We start from the raw sequence: 27,393 nt of genomic DNA, 5'->3' as shown, positions 1-27,393 counted from the left end.
GTGATGGTGGGATGGTGGTTATGAATGACTGTTTTGTTGGCTGGAATCTTCTAAATCTGCTCTCTCTCTCTCTCTCTCTCTCTCTCTCTCTCTCTCTCTCTCTCTCTCTCTCTCTCTCTCTCTCTCTCTCTCTCTCTCTCTCTCTCTCTCTCTCTCTCTCTCTCTCTATATATATATATATATATATATATATATATATATATATATAATATGACCTAGTGTCTTGGAGCATGATGCCTACCTCCCACCTGCACCTTGAGCTCTGCACTATCGGGGGCTGACCCTGTGCCCTGCCTCACCAGTGAAAAGGTCATGTCCACCTTGGGGGGGGGGATCCATAATGTGCATCAAATCAATAACCACACAGCCATGTTATACTGTAAAACATTCCAGATAGAAGATGGTTATGGGGTGAAAGGTCGGACGAAAGGGTTTTTCACCGTTGCAAACAGAAAACGACTTGGTCCCTACTCTTCACTTGGTCTCTGTGAGAAGGGGGAAACGTGTGTGAGGTGGAGATCCCTTCCATGGAGAGTTTTTCAGGCTGAGGGGCATCCCATGCCATTAGCCCGCATGGTTCGTGACTCAATCTATCTCGTTTTACCGGTGTCTGAGGGGGAAGGCCCGCACTAGTGTGGTATAAGCTCCGAAAAGTCTCACCAACTTAACATAATACCCCTAAATTGCTTGGGGGCTCTTACATTTGGGCAAATGAATGTTGGAAAATTCAAATTCTGACTTTAAAGATTCTGTCGCTGCTAGAGGAAGCCTTGGAGCCTCGAGTATTCCTAAAATTCATGAAAAAACAATATCTGGAAGTATCCTGCCGCAAATATACATAACGTTTGCCTCATGCAAAGCAAAACTATATGGTGTTTTTTGTTGCAAAGCTCGTCTGTAATGGAAGCACTGCCTATCGAGGTATTTTGGGTTGTGGAGCTTAGGTAACGCTTTACTTCATTTACGTCCAGTCATTGTCAAGAAATAATTTTGATATCGAACAAGAACCCTTTCAGTTTGGAGTGCACTTTCCACAACAACGAAAACCAAATTCTATGCACACTTAGTTTGCGATGAATCTAGCAACTTTGAATCGAATTTCGATCCTTAATAAACGATACAACACCAAAGCTGCTGAAAGCCTGCATCCGGAGGATGAGAGAATGGAGCCATAAGTCCACAGCATGGCTGCTATGGCTGAGTGAACGCCAGAGCAATTACCAAAGCCGTATGCATCCCCAACATCCCGTTGAGGGTCTACTGGCATCTTGGCTTCAAATCTCTCACATTGTTGCTCCTCACATGCATGAATTCAATCATTCCCACAAACGGGGATTGCGGGACCCCCCCTCCCCTCCTCCTCCTCCGCCAGTAGGTCTACCACAGTTTCCCTCAAAGCCCCCGAGCCGACTGGAGTGATTGTGTGAACAGCCACCCCCCCACCACCACCACCGCCAACCTTCAACTCGCACACGTGCACGCACGCACGCACGCGTGCGATTTGTGATCGCTCGTTCATTCATTTCGACGGGACGATTCCCGCGCCAGCAAAGCCAGCAGCGAGTGTGATCGGTGCAGTAGCCTTATATGGCAGGCAACCGCTGTCCGTGGTGCTAGAAGCGACTGTACGGCTGGCGGTGGGGGCGGGGTGCATGCAGCTAACTACATTAATCACACACACGCACTCACGCACGCACGCGCGCACACGCACGGACAGTAATTAGCAGGTGATCGTTACGCGTCCTATACGTTACTGGTATGGCCCCGGCATACAACATGTCATTGATCGGGAGAGCAGTGGGAAATCTCCCAGATTCATTGATGAGAGTCATTATTTAGGCTGCTGCTGATGGAGTCAGCAGCTACAGCAGAAGCAGCAGCAGCAGCAGCAGCACCAGAAGCAGCAGCAGCAGCCTATAGGCTTGGCTTGGGAGAGGGGTGCGCTCTGAGGCAGGCGGAACGCCGAGCCTCCACTCCCTGCTCCCTTGCTCCTAGGCACATTCACTGTGTTAAAAGCAATCTTAGACTTAAGGCCCTATTTTCGGTCGCCAGTAGGCTGGATAAAACCACAAGCCAGCGGGCAGTTTGAGCCTAATTTTCGGGCTATTCTGAACCCCCATGCAGCGTGGCCCCCCTCCACTCCTCATCACTACAACATGGTTATCATCATCACCATCACAGCAATCATTATCATCATGTGTCTGGTGCAGTGGAAGGCAAAGCCATTGGAATTACCTTTCATCCAGTCCAGCACTTGCTTTGGGGTCCATTTACTTATAGGTTCCATAACCAAAGCCATGGTGTCACAGTCTCCCCGAGATTAATAGCAGGACTCAATGACGACATAAAACGACTTGTCAGTCACATCTGGAAGGGACACGGAGAGGAACACGTCTGAGAAAAGAAAAAAAAGGTAGACAATCTTATTCTCTCCATGAGAGCATGGCCGCCCGCAGAAACGGTGAGCGGGATGCGGTGGTGCAATCCACACGCGCACACACACACACTCACGCACACACGCGCGCACACACACGCTTCCTCTCGTCTTTCTCGTGCCTTCCCGCCAGCAGCCGCGCGCTGTGAGAAGTGGATTCGGTGGGTGCGAGTGATGGAGCAACCCCTCCTCCTGCTCCCCTCCTCCTGCTCCCCTCCTCCTCCTCCCCTCTCCTCTCTGCAGCATCACAAGGGCCACCACTCATACAGACCCAAGGAATGGTGCAACGCAGACCATATAGGGAAGATTCTCCCCCCCCTCTCTCTCCCTCTCTCTCCCTCTCTCTCTCTCTCTCTCTCTCTCTCTCTCTCTCTCTCTCTCTCTCTCTCTCTCTCTCTCTCTCTCTCTTTCCCCCGTTTTCTCTCATGCACTCATAATGAAAGAAAGAGAAAGAGGAGTAACGAAACAGTGAACTGCTGTGAGGCTACTCGTTCCCTGGGCAGTGCAGTTCGGAACAAGGCGGACTAACGGCGCGGCGCTTCAGCCTTGCCGGCCTTGTCACACGCACGGCACAATCGGCAGATTTTTATGAGTTCGCAATCTATAACGGGGGAGATCGATATCAGCTGTCATGTGCTAGTGCCCTCTCCACTGTGGGCTCAGCGCTGAGTAACAGCGCCCCCTGTCGCGCACCTGTAACGTGTGGTGACGTCATGGGTTCGAGCAACCCTCATCGTCGACAACCCCCCACCCACCCCCTGGCCCTTAACAGATACGGACAGACAGACAGACAGACTAGATAGATAGATAGATAGATAGATAGATAGATAGATAGATAGATAGATAGATAGATAGATAGATAGATAGATAGATAGATAGATAGATAGATAGATAGATAGATAGATAGATAGATAGATAGATAGATAGATAGATAGATAGATAGACAGAACTTTTAATTGCACCCATGGGAAGGTAATAGCAAACCACAGAAAGTAAAGCAGTGGTGCCCTGTGTTCATGCAAAGTGTCATCTAATTTGTACGAAGTGTACATGGAAGTAACACCTCCATATTCTGGGTGCGTGTCAGGTATGTTAGAGAGCACGTGAAAACACAGGAGCAGGCAATGGAATTAAGCTAATGAATTACAAACAGACAAAGGGAAACGGAAAAAAAACAAAACAGAGACGATTTGACACAGATAAAGTTGAGAATAGATTTAGTTGAGCCAAGGACATGGGTCAAATGCAGGGAGAAGACCACAGAAGTTCGTAGGTAAACAAACTTCTGCCCTGCATTTATGAAAAGCACAGCGTGGTTTAGGGTGGTGCGAACGTATTAGTTAGTCAGAGACTACCAATATGGGGTTTGTGGTATTTTAAAAGAAGCACAGTCTAATCTATGATCAGTACACATAGTTCAGTAGAATGAATGCCAGGAAACATATGAACCAAGTTTTTCAAGAGCTACTTACATGAAGACGTGTAATACTACAACAGCGAAGTGGTCATCATGTCGGTGGCCCTGCAGGAGGTCCGTGGTCTGAGTGGTGCTGGGATCCACTTCTACAGATGTGTTTAACTGCAGCCGGAGTCAACACTGTTTGCACACTATCTAATGCAAAACACTGTGACTTTCTGCAGCCTTAACGATCAGTCAGCTATTTATATGACGAATGTTGCAGCTGTGAGATGATAGAAACCTATATTTTTCAACACAGTGCACACATCAGATTCAAGATTCAAGAATCTTTATTTGTTACGTCTCATTATAAAAGTATAAGAGAGTAAAATTCTTGATTTCAGCTCCTCAACACTGCAGCAACAACTGAACAACAACAAAACAGAACCAAAAAAAACAGCAACAATAATAGTGTGTAATGTATGTAAGGTGCTGTGTGTGTTTGTGTGTGTGTGTGTGTGTGTGTGTGTGTGTGTGTGTGTGTAGGCCCAGCCCCAATAAATGTGCACATGTGTGTGTGTGTGTGTGTGTGTGTGTGTGTGTGTGTGTGTGTGTGTGTGTGTGTGTGTGTGTGTGTGTGTGTGTGTGTGTGTGAGTGGGCCCAGCCCCAATAAATGTGCACACGTGTGTGTGTGTGTGTGTGTGTGTGTGTGTGTGTGTGTGTGTGTAGGCCCAGCCCCAATAAATGTGCACACGTGTCTGCGTGTAGTTGTCTGCATATCATTACATTTACTTTTCACACCAGGACCAAGGTTGATGGGGGGAAAAAACAAACCGAAATAATTGTGGACATGACAGATGACAAAACACAGGAGATATGAATTAAAATTGTATTTATTATTTTATCCAACTGATGGCATATGAAAACGTTTCTTAATGGCTCGATCAAGATATGACTCCTTATGAACCTTGGAAGAAGGTGGCATACCATAACATGACTTAAAAACCAAAACAAAGTAGTTCTCGTCACTGCCATTTCTGTTGTAAAACGTACAATTTAAACGTCAATATTTGCTTTCTCCTGTGTTTAGGTGCGAGAACCTTTTTTTTAACTGATCAATTTGCTGATAGTGTGTATCGTTATGAGTTCTAAGCCCATTTTAATCATCTCTCTCTCTCTCTCTCCTCCACCGCTCTCATTAAGTACCATGTTCTACACGTTTAGCACATCTTAATGTTTTCAGATGACCCGTGGGTTGAATCAAAGCAGGAAACCCATCAATCTGCAAATCTTAGAATTACAAAAAAAAAAAAAACTGAGAGCAATGCCCCAAAATTACAAGTAAAGAAGAAATCAAAGATTTGAACATACTTTTTTTTAATTTTTTTTACTGGCATCAAATCTCTCCTGAAGCACAACCAATTGGCTAAAATCACTCGAACACTTATTGCTGCACATTTGGGACCACGGAGGGGGGGGGCAGAGAGGCTCGATTGATAAACTCGGATGGATGACGAAAAAAAAGCCCCCAAAACAAACATTACTACAAACGTAAAGTTTCCAATGTTTTCATTGCTGTGACCTCCCCTCCTCCAATTCCAGCCATCTCATGAACAAAGTCAGCGATGGGCGGGACCACGGCGCTCAGTTTTCAGCCGTCCGCGAATGTCACAGCGATGATCTCGGGGTCCCATTGGCTCCTGTCTGCGGACACGTCACAATCATGATTAGAATTGATGATCGGACGTTCTGATTTCATTGTCTCGCAAAGGGGACTGGTGAAGAAATCTGCTGAATTCGAGCGTCCGTGTGATTTTTTTTACATCAAAGGAAATAAAAAAAAAGGTACGTTTGGAAGTGATTTTGTTTGTCGCGTCATGACAATCTCGACGCACTTTCCTTCGCGCTCGTCAGAGACCGGGGTCAGCGAGGGTGACCGTTTAAAGGTCGGGAAAATCAGGGATTTTTAGAGGAAAACTTTAGCTGCGGCAGTCCATTGGGGGGAAGCTAGCTGATGCTAGCTAGCTGGCTAGTTATGGCCGCCCGGGCCTGCGTGTTGTGCGCTTGTCTGTCTTTGGCCATTGTTTTGATCCGGCGCTTACCCGGTGTGTCTATCGCCTGGCTCGCGGTCGGAAAGTTAAGGCACGCCGTCTCCCGTGTGGATTTTCCATTTCTGGAGCTCCGGGCGCTTTACTCTCCCGGCGTACTTAACTGACGTAACCGCATTTTGTTCACCAATTCGCTATGCAATTTCCACATATTGACCGTAGCCATGCGCAGTGAGAGACTGGCTGGCGGAATGATGAAGCTGGGATGATGGTGATTTGCCCGCAGAACATCGCTGCATGTGGCGTTGTCCCGCTATTGAAAAGTGTCGGAAAGACGTTCCCCGAGCTTATCCGCGAGCCCGATCACCGCAGTGTGCGAACGAGCCGCATTTCGGTGTTACTTTGTAGCGGTCGTCACAGTTGTTTCTCTTGTTTCTCCTTCTCCCTCTTGTTTCGCTGTATGACGGAGGATGGTCTGCACTTTTGCTGGGTCGACCGGAATACATTATTCATACACCGTTTGATTAAACGTGAAAAGACGCCCGAAGCACCGTGTCAAAAAACAATTTGTTTCCACCTTTCTAATCGTGTTGATTAAAAGTGTGTGTGTGGTTTTTTTTTCCTTCTGTGCTCGTTAATTAAAAGTGCCATTCTCCCAGCGGACACGTGTATTTATTTTCCAGGAACGTAATCCTGGTTTTGGCTTAAGTTTTGCGTTAGACGATAGGCTTTGAAAGGAGGCTCAAGTCCACTTGAATACAAAGGCGTATATAGAGGGGCACCCAACCCCCTGCAGCTGTTATGGGGTGGGCACATTAGCGCGCAAAAAAAAGGTGCCTCGCTATTGTTTTGAATTGGGGCTCACCCCCCCCCCCTGGCAATCAACGCCAAAAGTGCAAATTGATACGCTGACCAGTGAGAATAGAGCCGGTGCCTGCTAGCTACGTGACTGCTGCTTCGAGCTGTCATTCCAAAATGGCGAAGTTAATAGTTTGCATGTCGGCATTTCCAGAATTTTATGACAAAAAAAAAACAAGGTCATACAGAGGCCATACTAGAAAGCCTGTTGCATGGCAAAAGTAAGCCTTAAATGGAGCTGCCAGGTTTGTTAACAGGACATTATTTGAGTGGCTATAGGGTGGGATTTAGCTACAGGGTTTAACAGCGTCACCAAATGTGTGGGAGTGGGTAAACGTTGTACTGTACAAAGTGGCATGCATAGATGGCACCAAAGAGTCTGGGTTTTCTGCGATAATGTGAATTCCCCCACTATGGTCCATTATGTGCCCCCAACCATACAGACACACATACATACATTTATACAGGCTAGGGATGCACGATTATATCGGCTCGTCATCGGGCTTTAAAATGAAATATCGGCATCGGCCCGAAATGATCATTTCTGCAGATATGACAGGCCGATAAGATGACGCTTTAATTATAAGTACAGCTCATGTCTCGTGCGCATGACGTGAACCGTTGACCAGGCATAGAGACACGTGTTGTGTGTGGTTGCGTGCCAGTCGTGTTTTCTGAATTTCGAGTAGGCGACTTTTGAAAATGGGTAAGTTAAGTGGCAAATGTTTAACTGGTACTGAATTAATTAACTCGATTGTTTAACTACGCGATCATGGATACACATTCATTTGATTGATATATTTTAATGTGCAATGAAGAAAAAAGCCACAAGGTTGCATTGCTGTGTCGCATTGCCTCTGATACAATGAGGTATTTATTTTATTCATTTTTAAATAGATTGTATTTGTTTTTACATGTTTCTATGTAGTTTGTACCTGTTGAGGGCCGCGTAGCAGGAAAAACAAAATAGGCCAGCAGCGTAAAAATAGAGATCAGCACCACAATGTCAGTTCAGCGGCACGATGGCGTCTGTGGTCAGTGTAGTAGCTTCAGTTAAGGCACTACAGACAGGTGGCAAATTAAAGGAAAAACCTGAATGCTTGACCCCTACAGTGACGAGGTCCAGGGGTTTTGTTATTTTTTGGGGAGGCATTTTCCTGGCATGATTTGGGTCCACTTGTCTCCTTAGAGGGAAGGGTCACTGCAAATCAATACAAAGTTACCACCACCTTTATCCTGTGATGAAATATTTCTATCCTGATGGTGAGTGGTTTCTTCCAGGATGACAGTGCCCCCATCCACAGGGCACGAGGGTTCACTGAATAGTTTGATGATTATGAAAATGATGTAACTCATATAATATGGCCTTTGCAGTCACCAGATCTCAACCCAGTTAAACACTTATGGGGGATTTTGGACCGACGTGTTAGATCCCACTCTCCACCACCATCGTCAAAGCACCAAATGAGGGAATATCTTTTGGAAGAATGGTGTTCATCCCTCCAGTACAGTTCAGAGACTCGTGGAATCTATGATGAGGAGCATTGAAGATGTTCTGGGAGCTCATGGTGGGCCCAACACCTTACTAAGAAACTTTATGTTGTTTTTTCCTTTAATTTGTTACCTGTATGTATGTATGTATGTATGTATGTATGTATGTATGTATGTATGTATGTATGTATGTGTGTGTGTGTGTGTGTGTGTGTGTACACACACACACACACACATACGTATATACATATATCAACACAGATACAGGAAAAAAGATTTTAATACATTGCAGTACAGGCCTGCTTCGTGCGTCTCGCACTCATCAGCTGCTTTTATATATATATATAAAAGGACCACTCAACGGTAGGGAAAGTGCTCAACAAATAAGGAGCAAAATAATCCACTGAGTCAAGTGAATTCTTTATGAGACGGTACAAGCCTGGCTTGTACTGTCTCATAAAGAAATCACTTGACTCACTGGATTATATATATATATATCTGGCTGCTCCTATTAGGGGTGGCCACAGCAGATCACCCATTTCCATCTCTTCCTGTCCTCTGCATCTTCCTCTGTCACACTAACCGCCTGCATGTCCTCCCTCACCACGTCAATAAACCTCCTCTTTTGCCTTCCTCATTTCCTCTTGCCTGGCAGCTCCATATTCAGCATCCTTCTCCCAATATACTACCCAGCATCTCTCCTCCACACATGTCCAAGCCATCTCAATCTTGCCTCTCTTACTTTCTCTCCAAACCCTCCAACCTGAGCTGTCCCTCTAATATACTCATTCTTAATCCTGTCCTTCTTCATCACTCCCAATGAAAATCTTAGTATCTTCAACTCTGCCACCTCCAGCTCCGCTTCATGTCTTTTCGTCAGTGCCACCGTCTCCAGACCATACAACATAGCTGGTCTCACTACCATCTTTTAGACCTTTCCTTTAACTCTTGCTGGTACCCTTCTGTCACAAATTACTCCTGACACTGTTCTCCACCCACTCCACCTTGCCTGCACTCCCTTCTTGGCCTGTCTTCCACACTCCCCATTACTTTGAACAGTTAACCCCAAGTATTTAAACTCATCCACCTTCGACACCTCTACTCTTTGCATCCTCACCATTCCACTGTCCTCCCTCTCATTCACGCATATGTATTCTGTCTTGCTGCTTCTGACTTTCATTCCTGTTCTCTACAGTGCATACCTCCACTTCTCCAGGCTCTCCTCAACCTGCTCCCTACTCTCGCTATGGATCACAATGTCATCCGCGAACATCATAGTCCACGGAGAATCCTGTCTAATCTCGTCCGTCAACCTGGCCATCACCATTGCAAACAAGAAAGGGCTCAGAGCCAATCGTTGATGTAATCCCACCTTCACCTTGAATCCATCTGTCATTCCTACCACACACTTCCCCACTGTCACACTGCCCTCATACATATCCTGCACCACTCTTACACACTTCTCTGCCTCTCCTGACTTCCTCATACAATACCACACCTATCCTCTCGACATCCTCTCATATGCTTTCTCTAAATTCACAAAGACACAATGTAACTCCTTCTGACCTTCTCTATACTTCTCCATCAACATTCTCAAAGCATCTGCATTGCTCTTTCATGGCATGAAACCATACTGCTGTTCACTAATCATCACCTCTCCTCTTAACCTAGCTTCCACTACTCTTTCCCATATCCTCATGCTGTGGCCGATCAACTTTATACCTCTGTAGTTACTACAGCTCTCCACATGACCCTTATTCTTGAAAATCGGTACCAGTATGCTTCTTCTCCACTCCTCAGGCATCCTCTCACTTTCCAAGATTGTGTTAAACAATCTAGTTATCCGCATATTTGATTTGGCAAAGGTTTTACGCCACATGCCTTCCCTGACGCAACCCTCCCCATTTATCCGGGCTTGGGACCGGATTAAGTGTAGAAATTGCATTATTTGTAAAATGTAGACCTACATGTTTTTCAGTTAATGATTGCCATACTCCAGAGATCATCATATTTTGCCTTTTTAAGGGGCTTTGACACAGTGTGCAAACTCCATCCCTGTATCACCAAACACAGTAGCTTCCAGGGCAAATTAACAAATCTATGGTATACCAATGAAAGTGCAGGTTTCTCGCCCAGCTTGTATAACCCATAGTAAAATGTGACATAAATATAAATAATTCACTAAAATCCATAAAAAAGTTACATTTTTAAAAATCCATACATCTAATTCATCAATAGTCAGTTAAAAGCTTTTTCGACTAAATCACACAAATATGACATCTGCCCTTCCGAAAACTTTTTTTAAATTACATTTTGCATTATTCGATATTACCTTGTGTAGGCTTTTTTCATTTAAAATGCTTTTTTCATAGTTTCACATGGTGTACCAAGGGCGAGGTTTGGTTTGACAATGAGAACAATTAAAAGTATACCTACAAGAAATTATATTGATGCTTTTAAGAAAGTCGTCCCTGGATAACGTACCGGTAGCTCAGAGCAGAGAAGCGGAGAAGAGAAGCAAAATTAATGGATGGAGCCTTTTGTGAAAAGATGAGTTACAACCTGAAAAATAATACGTACCTGGTTGAAAACTTATGAGGGCCTATCTAAATAACTTACAACGGTTTTGGTGAGTTTTAACTGGTTTCATTGAAACTTTGTTGTAATGCAGTTGTGTTTAGAAAGCCATAAACGCAAACTTTTTGACAGTTGTATTTTTCAGTTTATTAAGGAAATCAAATAAGAATGTACATTGTGCTAGTGAAAAGGAGTTGAGTTTTATTGCATTATAAAGGATGGAGATGTGGAATTAGCGGCCCAACGGCATGAGGAAAAGTACAGCTCCGCCGCCATTTTGAGCCTAGTTGAACAACATAGCAGTACAATCCACAGCGATTGTAAAGCTATATTGATTTGATTTATACTTGTAGAATAATTTGTTCTGTTTTTTTCCGGGGGGGGGGGTCCTGTTTGAAGTTGTTTTAGAATACATATTCTTCTGTGGTGTGCGGGAAGACGACACACAGACATGGGACACAAGATGGCAAGCCAGACCCACTGACTATGTTTCTAAGAATGAGGATTCATCTTCATCGTGCAAGGGAGAGGACCTGCTGCACACGGTTGGATTGTTGGTAAACTCGCTGCCAGAGCAGTAGGAGTGTTGAATTTCTGAACTGAATTGAGTTGGAGTACATAACCGGAGCTCTTTGCTTTTTTTTTGTTGATCCCCCCCCCCCCCGCCTTTTCTTCCCCAACTGTACTTGGCTAATCACCCCACTCTTCTGAGCCGTCCTGCTCGCTGCTCCACCCCCTCTAGCGAATCAGGCAGGGCTGCAGACTATCACATGCCTCTAGGGCTGAGCCCAGACACCCTATGGAGGAAACTCATTTGAGCCACTTGTATCAGCGATCTCACCCTTTCGGTCACTACCCAAAGTTCATGACCATAGGTGAGGGTTGGAACGAAGATTGACCGGTAAATTCAGAGCTTTGCCTTCTGGATCAGCTCCCTCTTCACCACAATGGTTCGGTACAACGTCCGCATTACTGCCGATGCTGCATCAATCTGCCTGTCAATCTCCCGCTCCATCCTACCCTCTCTCGTGAACAAGACCCCAAGATATTCGAACTTCTTCACTTGAGGCAACAGCTCATCCCCAACCCGGATGGAGCAATCCACCATTTTCCGGTAGAGAATCATGGCCTGACTTGGAGGTGCTGACTCTCATCCCAGCCATTTCACACTCAGTTGCAAACCACCCCGGTGCACGCAGGAGGTCGCGTTCTGATGAAGCCAATAAAACCAAATTATCTGCGAAGAGCAGAGATGCAGTTCTGAGGTTCCCAAAATGGACACACTCCTCACCTTGGCTGTGCCTTGAGATCCTGTCCATGAATATCACAAACAGAATCGGAGACAAGGGACAACCTTGGTGGAGTCCGACACCCACCGAAAACGTGTTTGACGTGCCGAGAATGCGGACACAGCTCTCACTTTGGTTATACAAGGACCGCATGGCTTGTAGCAACTTCCCCGGTACCCCATACTCCCACAGTACCCCCCACAGAGTGCCCCGGGGTACATGGTTGTAAGCCTTCTCCAAGTCCACAAAACACATGTAGACTGGCTGGTGAACCTCCCATTCCCCCTCAGCACTTCCACAAGGGTAAAGAGTTGGTTTATTGTTCCACGGCCAGGACGGAATCCACATTGTTCATCCTGGATCCGAGGTTCGACAATCGGTCGGAGCCTCCTTTCCAGCACCCTAGAGTAGACTTTCCCAGGGAGGCTGAGCAATGTGATGCCCCCATAATTGGAGCACACCCTCCGGTCCCCTTTTTTTTAAATATGGGAACCACCACCCCAGTCTGCCACTCCACAGGTACTGTCCCCGACCTCCACGTGACACTGAAGAGGCGGGTCAACCAAGACAGCCCAACAATGTCCAGAGCCTTCAGCATCTCAGGGCGAATCTCATCCACACCTGGCGCCTTGCCACCGAGGAGCTTTTTAACTACCTCAGAGATCTCTGCCAGGGATATGGGTGAGGCTTCCCCTGAGTCTTCAGACTCTACCTCCTCCACCAAGGACATGTTAGCCGGGTTCAGGAGCTCCTCAAAGTGTTCTTTCCACCGCTTGACAACATCCCCAGTCTGGGTCAACAGTTCCCCTCGCTGGTTGAACACAGCCTGAGTCAAGCCCTGCGTCCCCTTCCTGAGTCACCGGATGGTTTGCCAGAACTTCCTTGAGGCCAACCAAAAGTCCTCCTCCATAGCCTCGCCGAACTCCCCCCACACCTGAGTTTTTGCTTCCGCGACCGCCGAAGTGGCAGCCCTGCTGGCCTCCCAGAAACCTGTCTGTTGCTTCAGGAGACCCCTGGGCCAACCAAGTCCAAAAGACCTCCTTCTTCAGCCTGATGGCTTCTCTCACCGCCGATGTCCACCAGCAGGTTCTTAGGTTGCCACCTCGACAGGCACCGATGACCTTATGACCACAGCTCCTGCTTGCCACATCTGCAATAGAGGCTTTGAACATGGCCCACTCAGACTCCATGTCCCCAGCCTCCCTTGGGATACATGAGAACTTCTGGAGGTGAGAGTTGAAGACCTCACAGACAGGGGCCTCTGCCAGATGTTCCCAGTTCACCCTCACTACATGTTTGGGTTTGCCAGGTCTGTCCGGCAGCCTTCCCTATCTCCTGATCCAACTCACCACCAGATGGTAATCAGTTGACAGCTCTGCTCCTCTCTTCACCTGAGTGTCCAAAACATACGGCCGCAGATCTGATGGTACAACCACAAAGTCTATCATCGATCTTTGGCCTAAGGTGTTCTGGTACCAAGAACACTAATGAACTACCTTATGTTTGAACATGGTGTTTGTTATGGCCAATCCATGACTCGCACAGGAGTCCAATAACAAGGCAACGCTCGGGTTCAGATCGGGGAGGCCGTTCCTCCCAGGTTTCTCCATCGTTGCCCACGTGAGTGTTGAAGTCCCCCATGTGTACTAGTCACAGGATATGGGAATGTTTGCAATCACAGCATTGTAAGCTGGCGACATCCCTATCAATATTTTATATTTATGTCTGGGAATCGTGTAACGAACTTGTGTTGTAAAATAATTTCATTATAAACTACAAGAGTGCATTCACGTTCTCGGACTTGGCGACAAACCACCTATTTTTTCGCCTGCTGGGAGACGGGGAAAAGGTGCCTTCGTACCTCCCCTTCTCCGGTGCTTGGATTTGGGCGAAAAACCAGCTGAAGCGTTAGCACTCAATTGCAGTATTGTGCTGGTAATTCATATAATTTGTCCAACACCAGGTATAATTTCATGGTGTTGCGCGCCCGCTAGTGGTCATTTTTAATTTACATATAAGTCCACTGCAACCAGTCGCCATTTTAGTTGTGCCATGGATAAGCGGTTCAAGTAATGGATGGATGGATGGATAACTGAAGCTGGTGTGCAGTTCAGCATTTTCTCGGTGAAGTTTTGAGAATTTATGCCTCTGGGTGTTACATAACTTGATTTGTTGTATATTGATGATAGCTGGATGACAGCTGTATCCTTTTTGAGTTGTTTCTGCAAATATTTGAATATGTTTTCCAGAGCTAATATCTTGCTTATTCGTGTTAGACTGTTTAGTTAGCGAAGTACCCTAGCTGTTTAGCTAGTCATGTGCTCAGGTTCACTTCAAATTGAATTGATATTGCCTACCTAAAAATACTGTATTTCATTATTTTACTGTTTTTACAGTTGTTTTATTTGACAATGTGGTCGCTATAGAAATGTCCTGGAGAATATAGTGTAACGATCACGGATGAATAGACTCGCTAGCCCTTGGCTAACGGGTCGGACCCTCGGACCCTTTAACGACTGGTTAACGTAGTCGCCCGTGGTCCGGGAGACTCGGGTTCACGTCCCGGCGGTGGCGGTTCCCGGGCTGCCCCCCCCCCCCCGAGTTCGTTACATTGGTGTTGCACGTTGTGGTTGTTGTTCCGGCAAGCTAAAATGGATGCCATGCTACCTGTTAGCCTTTAGCTAAGCTACGAGTAGTGACCGGGACCAGTAAAGTTAATCTGTCGACCGGCCAGGTGTTATAATTTTCCGGGTGCACCTCCAACTCCGGGTAGTCTGTTCGCTGCGGCAGGAATTAAATCCGGGCTCAGTTGCGCTTCCAAAGAGGACTACAGTCCCCGTCTCCCTTCTTTCCCATGAGGTAGCCACCACGCAGCGTTACAATATTGTTTAGTGTACCTGTAATATGGAAGCAAATAACCACACGTAAAACTAATTGTAATCAGATGTATTTTGTTTGTATATACTGTAGCGAATTTGGGGGACAACGCAACCACAGGAACTGCCGGGGCCGGGAAGCGAACCCGTATCGCCCGCACCGCAGGAGGCATCGCTAACCGCTAGACTAAAGGGTCAGACCCCCAGCCAGCGTGTCTGCTTATCCATGCACGTTACAATACAGTTTTACAAAAAGAAAGGGTTCAGTGAGAAAGCTGGATAAAAAAGGAAACTAATGTAACCGAGTGTATTTTCCGCCAGCAGCGGGACTCGACCTGGCGTTGTACGGCACCACGAGGCGACATCGCTAACCGCTCGACTGAAGGGGGCCGACCTAGCAAACTACCTAATAAAAATGACTTGCCTGTCAGTCTGTGGCTGTGCAGCCTCCTAAGCAGACCCTCGCACGAATGCAACCAATATGAGCTTGCACTTTCTAAACAGAAAAGGTTTGCTATGTGACTATTTTGGTCTAACCCTAACCCTGTCTTTATTTTCCTAATATAATAAAGCTGGGTAAAACACTCGAGCATGTGTGACTCACATTTACGGTTGACTCAAATTAGGCAGCGACACGAATATACAACACTTCCTGTTTGCCTGCAACCTAGAGGAAGTTGTTCTTTTATAACACTAGAATTTTTTGGATTATCAAAATTCTTTTCATAACGTTTGATCGTGTATCTGCCTGATCCGAGTACACGGTAGATGTGAGTCGTGCACGCATGCGCACGGTTGGCTTCGATCGGGCAGCGGCAGAGAGCAGCGTTGTTTGAGCGAGCTAGAGCGTGAATGAAGAGAGGGAGCCGCGGTAGCGAGAACAAATGTTTTTCAAAGGTTTTGAATCACCGCAACCACAAGAGGTTCTACATCATACAGTCATATATGTGCACCAAAAAAAAAACCAAAAACAACTTTATGCTGATAGGTCCAGTAGTTTGGGATATTAGCCGTGGAGACACACGCGCGACCAAACATAATCCCATCTGGGTTATCTGCCTGGCGGGGACAATTAAAAACTACATATGAGAAAACCCGCCCAATGACTGCTGGAATAGGCTCCAGCATCCCAGTGACCCTGAGAGCAGGATAAGCGGTTTGGATAATGGATGGATGGATATGAGAAAACAACTGGAATTGTCCCTTGTTTATTATTTTAATATAAGGAATACACAGAAATGAATTATCTCAGTGCTTTTTGTGTGAGCCCTTTTTTTGTCTTGGAATCAATTGCAATACGTCCTGATGGGGATGTGATTTTACTAAATTGGTTTGCCATGTCTAAATTATGAACTATAACCAATGGCATAATAGTGCTGATCTTGAACATAGGAGATTGCAGTCGGTTGGTAAGTGATTTGAAACTTGTCTTGAGTTTTGATTCGGATTTAGGCCATTGTCAGGCTTTGTAGGGCTGAGCACTTCCTAGTTTCACTCTGAGCTTCAATAGGGGGGTCATCTGAGATGGTTTGCACACTCTATTGCTTCCTTTGTTGTGAAAATCAGACGGGGGCAGGATTTTCACGATTGAGATTGAACTAAACCCAACAGAACAAGCTCTGATCTTGAGCATAGGAGATTGCAGTTGCAAGGGAAAAAATGCTTCTACAAACCCTTTGCATTGCCCTTTTGCACTTGCCTGTTGACACCTATGTCCTATCCGACTTGAACCTTGTTTTTTGGCACTTAATTGCGTTGTTGTCGCCTGACCAGATCCTTGCTTGTGTTGCATTAACTCTCAGCTGTATGTCACTTCGGATAAAAATGTCTGCTAAATGAAATTGTAATTGTAACAATTTGTAGTGTGCACAATGCAGATTATGGGTTTTTTGTTAACAGTATGTTGCCCAAAAATGTTTTACTTGCCTGGTGTCCAACGGTGAGATGAAACTGAAATTGGTTAATTGACTTTTCACGTCTTTCATTTTGGGGTAGAAATGTATTTGCTGCGGTCATTGTTCCATAAAATCTTTACGGTCACTTGGATTGATCTGTTTAATTTTTTTTTTCACCCAACAGACTCCAAAGCACCATGTCTTCCCACTCGGTTTCATTGCGACCACATTACCCAGGAAAGTGCCATGTCCACTGAGCAGCATGAGTGCCATTAGGATAACACTATCCTAGACATTGGGGAGGGCTGCACTTTTGCATCGGCCAGCATGGCTGCCCCCTTCCCCTCCAGTGGCAGAATGGATGCATGGCCAGAGAGGCGTGGAATGCAGACTGTGAGTACATGAGAGATGGCCACATGGCAAAAATTCCTACTCTAACAAAGTAATTGCCATCATTAAACAAAACCAGATGGGTTATGTGTAAAGCTGTGGATAATCTGTAGAATTCTTCCATGCATTTGAAGACAGTGCTATCTGAATTTGGAAAATTTTGATGATTGAATTTAAGTTCTCCAAAAGATTTTTTAAAATGACTGTGTGGTGTTTTGGAATGAAGCCCCTTATATGGCCCCTATTCAATGGTGCCGAGTCTGGAATTTTCCACAAGTACGTCTCACATTAGAGAGTGAGCCTTCAGCAAGAGATTGCAAAAGAGTTGTTATGGGTTAGATTGGATAAAAAGAAAATGTAATGATCCCAGTGTGCAAATTCAATATTTGCAGCATCAGATAATAGTTAACAGCTCTGTGTAAATTCTGAATGGAGCAATGAAACATTAACATGACGCAACCAACATAGCAACTCTAGATCAGGTAAAAAGTATATGAGTGAAGAATATTGAGTTGCCTATATAGAACACAACTATACACTCACTGATCACTTTATTTAGGAACCCTGTACTAATAGTGGGTAGGGCCTTCATTTGCTCTCAAAACAGCCTCAAGTCTTTGTGGCATGGATTCCACAAGATGTTGTAAATATTCCTTTGAGATTCTGGTCCATGTTGACATGATTGCATCACGCAATTTCTGCAGATTTGTCAGCTTCACATTCATGCTGAAAATCTCCCGTTCTACAACATCCCAAAGTTCAGATCCAGTGACTTGGAAGGCCACTGAAGAACACTGAAATCATCATGTTCATGAAACCAGTTTGAGATGATTTTTGCTTTGTGACAGCATTATCAGCATTATCATGCTGGAAGTAACCAGAAGATGGGTAAGTTGTGGCCATGAAGAGATGCACATAATCAGCAACAATATTCAAATAGGCTGTGGTATTCAAGCGATAATTGATTGGTATTAACGGTCCCAAAGTTGCCAAGAAAACATTCTCCACACCATCACACCACTGCCACCAGCCTGGACTGTTGACAAAAGGCAGGTTGGGTCCATGGTTTCATGCTGTTGGCACCAAATTCTCACCCTACCATCTGTGTGGCTCAGCAGAAACTGAGATTCATCAGACCAAGCTACGTTTTCCCAGTCTTCAACTGTCCAATTTTGGTGAGCCTGTGCCCACTGCAGCCTTAGCTTTCTGTTCTTGGCTGACAGAAGTGGAACCAGACGTGGTCTTCTGCTGTTGTAGCCCATCCGCCTCAAGGTTCGATGTGCTGTGCATTCCAAGATGCTTTTCTGCTCATCACAATTGTCCAGAGTGGTTATCTCTGTCAGCTCGAACCAGTCTGGCCATTCTCCCTTGACCTCTCATCAACTGCCTCACTGGATTTTTTTTTTTTTTCGTTTTTCTTTTGTTTTTCACACCATTCTGAGTGAACTCTAGAGACTGCTGTGTGTGAAAATCCCAGGAGATCAGCAGTTACAGAAATACTCCAACCAGCCCGTCTGGCACCAACTATCATGCCACGGTCACAGTCACTGAGATCACATTTTTTCCTCATTCTGATGGCTGATGTAAACATTGACAGAAGCTCTTGACCTTTATCGGCGTGATTTCATGCATTACACTGCTGCCACATGGTTGGCTGATTAGATAATTACACGAGTATGGAGGTGTACAGGTGTTTCTAATAAAGAGCTCAGTGAAAGTATATTTTCAGTTTGTTTTAAAACCAGCCAAAGTCACAACTCTTGAACAAGGTAAGTAGAATGAATGAAGATTATTCAAAATATCTGAATTTATAGCATATATGCTATAAACTCTGTTGTACAAAAAAAATGTTGCGCTAGATGCTAGAAGGTCACAGTTTTAGGGATAAAATTCACTTGTGATTACAGTCAGTCATCCAGCTATGTCAGTGTTGGTTCAGTGAGTACTGTACCAGCTCACTCAGTGATCCTTTAACATTAGTTCTTATATCCCAGTTGCACATCTTACTGAAATGAGTGCATTTGGGCTATATTAACACCAAAGATATTCTATTTTGGACAAACATTTTATCTGCTTTACCAGTATTTTCAGAATTAAAGAATCATTGATGGGTGAAGGTGGCAGCGGTCAATTAGAGCGGTCGCCTCACAGCAAGAAGGTCCTGGGTTCGAGCCCCGGGTTAGTCCAACCTTGGGGGTCATCCTGGGTCATCCTCTGTGTGGAGTTTGCATGTTCTCCCCGTGTCTGCGTGGGTCTACTCCGTGTGCTCCAGTTCCTCCCACAGTCCAAAGACATGCTGGTCAGGTGAATCGGCCAAACTAAATTGTCCCTAGGTATGAATGTGTGTGTGTGTGGGCCCTGTGTGATGGTCTGGCAGCCTGTCGAGGGTGTCTCCCTGCCTGCCGCCCAATGACTGCTGAGACAGGCTCCAGCATCCCCGTGACCCTGAGCGCAAGGTAAGCAGCTTGGATAATGGATGGGTGATGGGTAAACATCTTGAACATATGTAACCATTCACAGGCAAAAGGCATGACCGTGTATGAATAATCTGTGTTCTATTCAACCTTCTTTACTGATTTTGATTTCAAGTGGAATACAGTAATTCACTATTTTCTTGGCTCAAGTAAATCTAGGCTGAAACTAGGTGCTGTCCTATTCTGGCCTCCTTTAAAACAGGCCTTAACACACTTTTATTCAGAAAAGCTTTTAATTTAACCAGGTTTTTTTGTTGTTGTCTGTTTTTATTGTTTTAACACTAGAACAACCGGGATTTCACTCCTACCTAAGATGACCACAGGCGATCAAAATGACCGCCGGTTTCTGAACTCTATATTCTGTCAAGATAAATACCCAATTGAGATATTAATGCATTGCATATGTTAGTATGTCTGTTAGGAAACGACTGACACCAAAATTCACATTTTAACAAGTTTAATACTATTTTTCAAACAATTTAAACTTCAGAGAGCCATGGTCGAACTTCCATCCATCCATTATCCGAACCGCTTATCCTGCTCTCGGGTCACGGGGATGCTGGAACCTATCCCAGCAGTCATTGGGCGGCAGGCGGGGAGACACTGTGGACAGGCTGCCAGACTGTCACACAGGGCCGACACACACCCACACACTTTCATACCTAGGGACAATTTAGTATGGCCAATTCACCTGACCTACTTGTCTTTGGACTGTGGGAGGAAACCAGAGCCCCCGGAGGAAACCCACGCAGACACGGGGAGAACATGCATGGTCGAACTTGAATAGCAAAATTGAAAAAGTTAAAATATTACCTGAAAAACAAAACGGAAAAGACATATTGCTAATCTAACAAACGTAACAAGGCCTATAAAATGTGAAATGTAAAAAAAAGAACTGAAAATAACCATTTAAACAATCCCAAACAACAGCCAGAACTTAAAAACTACAACCAAACTACAACCAAATATAAAATATATGATATTTCTTAATCATTTCACACAAAAAGGTGGGAAATGATTAAGAAATATCATATATTCGATATTTGTTTCAGTTTATTCTGTTTTTTGAAAAACTTGAAAATATGACTTAGGTCATTATTTCAAGAAGGTGACGATAAGTTAGTATGTCTGTCAAGAAACGACTGACACTAAAATTAACATTTAACCACTTTAATACTATTTTTCAAACAATTTGAAATCGCCGGTGTCCAACACCTGTAAATACTGCAACGCCTCAGTGGTAGTTGTGGTTTGTCTGAAACAGCGGCTGTACCCATACATCTTGGAAATAATACCTGGAAAAACAAAACGGAAAGCACATACTGCTGATCTAACAAACGTAACCAGGCCTATAAAAAGTGAAATGTAAAAAAAGAACTGAACGTTGCGAAGGAAATGACGCGAACAACACACGTAACATGACCCGCTAATTACGCGTGGTCATTTTGACCTATCACGGTCATTTTAGGTAGATCTTCTCATAACTTTTTTTTCTGCAATTGATCTAAAACTCATTTTAATGCAAATATATGCAGTTTTAGGGGCATTCAGGGAGCGGCAGGTCTGTATCATTTTTTTTTCTCACAAAGTTATTAAACTTGGAAAATCCAAAACTGTCATAATGACCGTCTTGGTCGTTAATGCACTGTGAAGCACTTTGAAACTGTTGCTGATGATGAAAGTTGCTATAAAAATAAAATGTATGTGTGTATTTATTTGTTTATCCATTCTTGATTTTGAGTGACTTTATTTGCATTGCCTGCTACTTCTTGGTGGTTTCAACTGTAGCTTAGATTTTACAGAAATAACAGTGACTTTTGCTGTGTCAACATTTATTTGATCATGTTTTTAACCCCATTATATGATACCTTTCTGTCAAAGGGGCATGATTGGTAGCTGTCTCTAATATACTGTAACGATACATTAGGGGGGTTATTTATCCATATGATTGCCCCTCAGATGAACCTGCGGTCAGTGTTCACAGCTGAGCAGCAGAGGATTCTGGAACGTTACTATGAGAACGGGATGACCAACCAGAGCAAGGCCTGCTTCCAGCTAATACTGCAATGTGCTCAAGAGACCAAATTGGACTTCAGTGTGGTCCGGGTAGGGCCATTAAGTGTGTGTGTGTGTGTGTGTGTGTGAACGAGCGCTCTGTCCTATGATTTGTGTTGCACCATTCTCGTTTTTATGAGGTGTGCCCATGTGATGCTGCAGTGAGAGAGGCAAGGGAAAGACTGTTGTGCAGTCTTCCTGAGGAGGTTGTAAAGCGAGTGCAAGTCATGAGTTATTATCCACACTTTCCTGAATTAGTCCCTCAAGTGCTTTGCACTTAGTGTTGAGCTGATTGTTTTTTTTTTGTTTTTTTTTTTGAGGATGTGACTGAGCTGATTGCTCTGTTCCCTACAGACGTGGGTTGGCAACAAAAGACGCAAGTTGGCTTCTAAGGCGGACCAAAATGGAGGCACGTCTCATTCATTATCCAGTCATGGAATTGCAGGGGGACTTCTGTCCAATCACACGCTGGCAGGAGGAGCTCTGTCCAATCATAGCCTGGCAGGAGGAGCTCTGGTAGCGGGTGCAATGCTGACTGCTGAAATGGCTGCATCTCGGAATATCCAGAATCGTGCCCATCTTCTCCCTCCAACCTCATCTTTCCCCTCATCATCATCATCCTCTTCATCATCCTCCTCCTCTCCTTTAGGCAGTGCAAATAACAACAACAATGATGTCATCCTGACTGGGATCTACTCTCTGAACCCTGCCACTCGCTCCAGACCCAGACCCATCCCTCCTCCCCCTCACTCAGACCCCGAACTTTCTGTACAGGCCCACTCGTCAGTTCTGAACCAGTCTCTACATAGTAGGAACAACTCCAGCTCCTCACCCCTCCAATCCAAGCTGGCCTCACTTCCTCGCAAGTCACTATCCCTTACTTCTCCGTCAGGGCCGTTAGGCTACACAACAGCCAGGAAGGGAAGTTTCTCCCTGGCAGAGGAAGTGGTAGGTCCAAGCTCAGTAGCAGGTGTGGTACCTCATAGCTGGGCTAGACAGTATGGTACAGTACAAGCCCGCCCTTGGTCCTCATCCTCCCAATCTCAATCCCAGCCCCAGCCCCGGCCACACTCCAATCCCCAACCTCAACCACCTGCCCAACCAAGGGCTCAGATCTCCTTACTTGTCCAAAACCCTGGTCCTTCCTCTGACCAGACACCTCGCATCCAACAGATCTTCTCCCTTTCAGAAAGAGCTGAGGGGGAGAGACTAAGACCACGACTCAATAGGAAAGTTCAGGAGAGTCAAAGACCGATGCCCCACTCTTTGGACACCAGTGGCTACTTCTCCATTGCTATGGAAACTGGTGATGAGGAAGATGAATGGCAAAGGGAAGAAGAATTGGCAAGTATGGCTGCTCAGACCCATACCCATAGGGAGCAGATGTCAACCAGCCCACTCAGGGTTGACTTATCTGGGTTGAGAGGAGGCCACACACCACCTATGACCATCTCTAGACCAACACCACAACACAGTGACACAGTTCTCCAGGGCAGCTACTCAGTCACAGCACAGACCTCATTAACAGGGGGATACAGCTCACAGGTAGGCAAGGTCCCATTTTTTTATTACCCTTATCTCTGAAGTGAATTTGGACACTTATCTGGCTGTACCCTATCTGTGCATAGACGTCAGTCAGCATGTCGGCTAACCCCTGGCTCCTCAGCAACTCTAGGAAGAGAACAGTGAGTATTGGTTTGTCTTACCATGAACTCTTTGATGCTAAATTCTGCTTGGGACCAGGCTACCTGTTGGATACTGAATTGGGATTTGTGTGTTCAGCTACAGGACCGGACCCAGTTTAGTGATGGGGATCTCGTCCAGCTAAAGCGCTATTGGGATCGAGGCATGACCAGCCTGGGTTCTGTATGCAGGGAGAAGATCACTGCTGCTGCCAACCAGCTCAATGTAGACACTGAAATAGTCAAGGTAACCATCTATTAAGGGAGTTCCTACACAGAGCTGGAATAGTCTTGAAATGTGGAAGTTAGGTTAAAGAAATGGGTTCCAGATCTTGAAAAGTTCAATGATCTCACTGAAAATGTTTAAAGATGGGGTCGTTCTGTCCTGATATGACTATAACCAGTTGTCATCTCAAATACCAATATTGTGGACAGGTTGACAGACGAGATCAGGCAGGCGTCTCCGTGGACTATGATGTTTGCGGATGACATTGTGATCTGTAGTGAGAGTAGGGTGCAGGTTGAGGAGAGCCTGGAGACGTGGAGGTATGCACTGGAGAGAAAAGTAATGAAAGTCAGTAGGAGCAAGACGGAATACATATGCGTGAATGAGAGGGAGGACAGTGGAATGGTGGGGATGCAAGGAGTAGAGGTGACGAAGGCATATGAGTTTAAATACTAGGGGTCGACTGTCCAAAGTAATGGGCAGTGTGGAAAAGAGGTGAAGAAGAGAGTGCAGGCAGGGTGGAGTGGGTGGAGAAGAGTGTCAGGAGTAATTTGTGACAGAAGGGTACCAGCAAGAGTTAAAGGGAAAGTTTACAAGATGGTAGTGAGACCAACTATGTTATATGGTTTGGAGACAATGGCACTGACGAAAAGACAGGAGGTGGAGCTGGAGGTGGCAGAGTTGAAGACGCTAAGATTTTCATTGGGAGTGATGAAGGACAGGATTAGAAACGATTAGAGGGACCGCTTAGGTTGGACAGTTTGGAGAGCAAGAGAGGCAAGATTGAGATGGCTTGGACATGTGTGGAGGAGAGATGCTGGGTATGTTGGGAGAAGGATGCTGAACATGGAGCTGCCAGGGAAGAGGAAAAGAGGAAGGCCAAAGAGGAGGTTTATGGATGTGGTGAGAGAGGACATGCAGGTGGCTGGTGTGTCAGAGGAAGATGCAGAGGACAGGAAGAGATGGAAACGGATGATCTGCTGTGGTGACCCCTGATGGGAGCAGCCAAAAGTAGTAGTAGTAGTGAACAATAATCCTAATGTTTGAAGTGATCTATTACTGAGCCACTATCATGGTACATCACATTAAATGTCTATCACAATTTTCAAAGCTGGTCAAACATTACATTTTCTTTACATCTTTAGAAGGCACTTTAGAGACAGAAATGAAACATCTCTAGGTTGGTATAACACACACCAAGTTCTTGGTTTGAGTGGTGCTGATGTGCAAAACCTTTCCAGGCAGACTGGCCTCATCCAATCCAAAATAAACATGTTATCAAAATAAACTATTTGCATGCTTCTCATAGAGAGAAGTCTTAATTGCAAAGCAGTTTGTAAAATCTTGTGCTCATGAATTGTTCTACATATTAAGTTGTTAATATCATGGATATTGGAAAGGTTGGTTACAATCAGACTTGCTATTCAAATTAAATGTACACTTAAGATCCTCAGTTTGCACAAGGGTGAACAGGAAAAGGAAAAATAACAAAACATCTTAATCTGCTGAATTTTTTCCTTCTTTGCTGACCTTTGTGACATTTTTCGCATAAAGGTCTGCAAAATTATTAATTATTTTTCCCCCCACTATGGTCAACATGAAAGAGAAATTCACGTCACTTCTTTGTCACTGTTGCTCTTTTTTTTCTGATTGGTGGCAGACTTGGATCAGTAATCGGCGGAGGAAGTATCGTCTTATGGGCATTGAAATCCCTCCCCCTAAGGGAGGGCCTGCTGTATTCACAACATCGTCCCCAGGAAACGATTCTCCATTGGCTCTTAGCCCTGATGGAGAGGGTCTTAGAACGCCAGAACTCGGAGATGATTTGAATGATGGAGGATCTCTCTGCTTGTCTGAAGGTGGGGGCTTAGATGTAAACATGTACACCTATGACATCTATATAAACTCTGTGTACTGGAATTCATTTGATGTGCTTTCTCATAGATGGCACCAGTGACTTGTACCAGAGAGAGGGAGAAGATGGAACTGATTTATCTGATACTGCTCCCTTGGCTAATAATGTGGTACTTAATTATATTCATTGATATTACAGTGAAACTTTATTAAGTTCAGCAATTTCAGAATGGAGGCTGCTAATGAAAATGTTGATAATGAAATGCAATAAAATTCAGGGCCAAAGTTAATTCAGAAAGCAAAATGGTATGCACATACCCTTGGAGATATATATGCTTTTGAATTTGAAGTTTACAATCATATTGGCATATATCAAAAAATTCCACCAATCATGAGCTTTCATTTAAATGTATTTTCACCTAACCATATTTTGTTACACATTAAAACATCTATGATGGCACAAACAGTGTGATAGTGGAATTGCAACTAGGGGGAAATCATGTGAAACACTCCCCAAAACTTGTATGCAAATTGATTAGCTTTTTTAACAAAAGGTTGGTGGCTTTCTTTGAGAAGTCATATATGTAATTTACTTTTTCGTGATGAGTTGCTCTATCCTGTAATGAATAATGCAGTTTCTCTCAAAACAGAAGATCGAGATAATCGATGAGGATGATGACGACGGTGAAATAGTAGCCTCGGATATAGAGCAAATGCAAAGCTTGCTGGAATTCAAGGTGAAAGCATAGGCACACGCACACAAACATACACACTATGATACACTGCCGGACAGTGCTTTGCCGTCGATACCAAAACTGGCTTCAGCAGTTATTATCCCCTCATCAAATAGAAATGCCATGCTCTATACACTGTATATTGGGACTAAACACATTGTTTCAAACTCTGAATCCAGTTGAGGATTTTGTTTCTGAATCTTTATTTCAGCACGAGGAAGTGCGGTTTCTTGAGAGTGAGCTAGAGAACCAAAAACAGAAATACCATGAGCTTGAGAGTTTCACCAAGAGCCTGCTCAATGCTGTGATGAACAATGACTTGGAGAAACAGCAGGTACATTCATATTTATACTTTTCTGACCATAAGGACAGATTGACTATTATCTTTAAGTGTATTACAACATCTGGATATATGTGTGTGTTAAGGAACTCATGGCCAGTCTACCTCAGACTGCAGACCAGGACTGGAATGGGACTCCAGAGGGAGAAGCCGAGCCTGCTGCCATGTCAACAGAAATGTCATCCAACCACGATGAAACCTCAACAACAGCTTTGTACAATGACGAGCCGTCATTAACCCCAACAAATGAAGATTTCCCGCTGGCTACTATTAACAGTGATGGTTCAAAAACTGAAGTTGCTGAGCCCTCAGCATCAGAGGAGGTGCTGGAAGAAGCTGTTATAGAACAAGAGTAACTGCCTCACATGCATAGAGACACATGCACACGAATACAGATATGCCTACACTCCACAAAGAAACCAGTCAGGCAAGAGTAAGTTCTCAGTTTTATAATTCACATAAACTCGGATAAACACACATACACTCCACACAGAGTGCCTGTGGATTGATGCTTAACAATGACTGTTGGATTGGAAATGCCTTTTTTTACTGCATATCATTTGCCTCACTCTGGTTTAGTCCCAGAGAGAACAATAAATAACCTCTATCTAACTTATCCAGATGGCTGTGTGTTTTAATGACAAATGTATGAAAGACACCATACTTTGTTTTTTTGTCACCTGCACTGACAGTGAGTGAACAGACGGTTTGGTTGGGGGCTGTCATATCAGTTTATGTTCCATCTCATTTACATTTGAGATGCTGGGACC

General features: G+C 44.7%; 2 protein-coding genes across 4 annotated transcripts in view; one reads left to right on the top strand and one right to left on the bottom strand.

Annotated features, from left to right (window-relative positions):
- Window positions 1-2,299, bottom strand: part of si:ch211-26b3.4 (connector enhancer of kinase suppressor of ras 2) — a 68,213-nt gene extending 65,914 nt beyond the window's left edge. Inside the window, exon 1 of the mRNA XM_056282639.1 lies at window positions 2,236-2,299. Coding sequence (XP_056138614.1) covers window positions 2,236-2,299 — 64 coding nt within the window. The remainder of the gene's footprint in view (window positions 1-2,235) is intronic.
- Window positions 2,300-5,536: 3,237 nt separating this feature from the next.
- On the top strand, window positions 5,537-27,216 carry hdx (highly divergent homeobox). Of its 3 annotated transcripts, XM_056284700.1 has the most exons (12): window positions 5,537-5,679; window positions 8,115-8,308; window positions 17,053-17,261; window positions 21,692-21,838; window positions 22,142-23,332; window positions 23,416-23,472; window positions 23,570-23,716; window positions 25,356-25,554; window positions 25,640-25,719; window positions 26,200-26,286; window positions 26,495-26,617; window positions 26,710-27,216. In XM_056284700.1, exons 3-12 carry the CDS (start codon window positions 17,196-17,198, stop codon window positions 26,977-26,979), a joined length of 2,367 nt encoding a protein of 788 aa, XP_056140675.1. In that variant the 5' UTR covers window positions 5,537-5,679; window positions 8,115-8,308; window positions 17,053-17,195; the 3' UTR covers window positions 26,980-27,216. The 3 variants fall into 3 exon arrangements, with proteins under 3 accessions (XP_056140675.1, XP_056140666.1, XP_056140683.1); XM_056284691.1 differs by lacking the exon at window positions 8,115-8,308; XM_056284708.1 differs by lacking the exon at window positions 8,115-8,308 and having other exon boundaries at window positions 21,660-21,838.
- Window positions 27,217-27,393: the final 177 nt, after the last annotated feature.

The sequence above is a fragment of the Lampris incognitus genome, chromosome 1 (assembly GCF_029633865.1).
Source record: "Lampris incognitus isolate fLamInc1 chromosome 1, fLamInc1.hap2, whole genome shotgun sequence".
Taxonomy (NCBI): Eukaryota; Metazoa; Chordata; class Actinopteri; order Lampriformes; family Lampridae; genus Lampris; species Lampris incognitus.
Note: the sequence above shows the minus strand (reverse complement) of the source record. Positions and strands in the feature narration are given on the sequence as shown.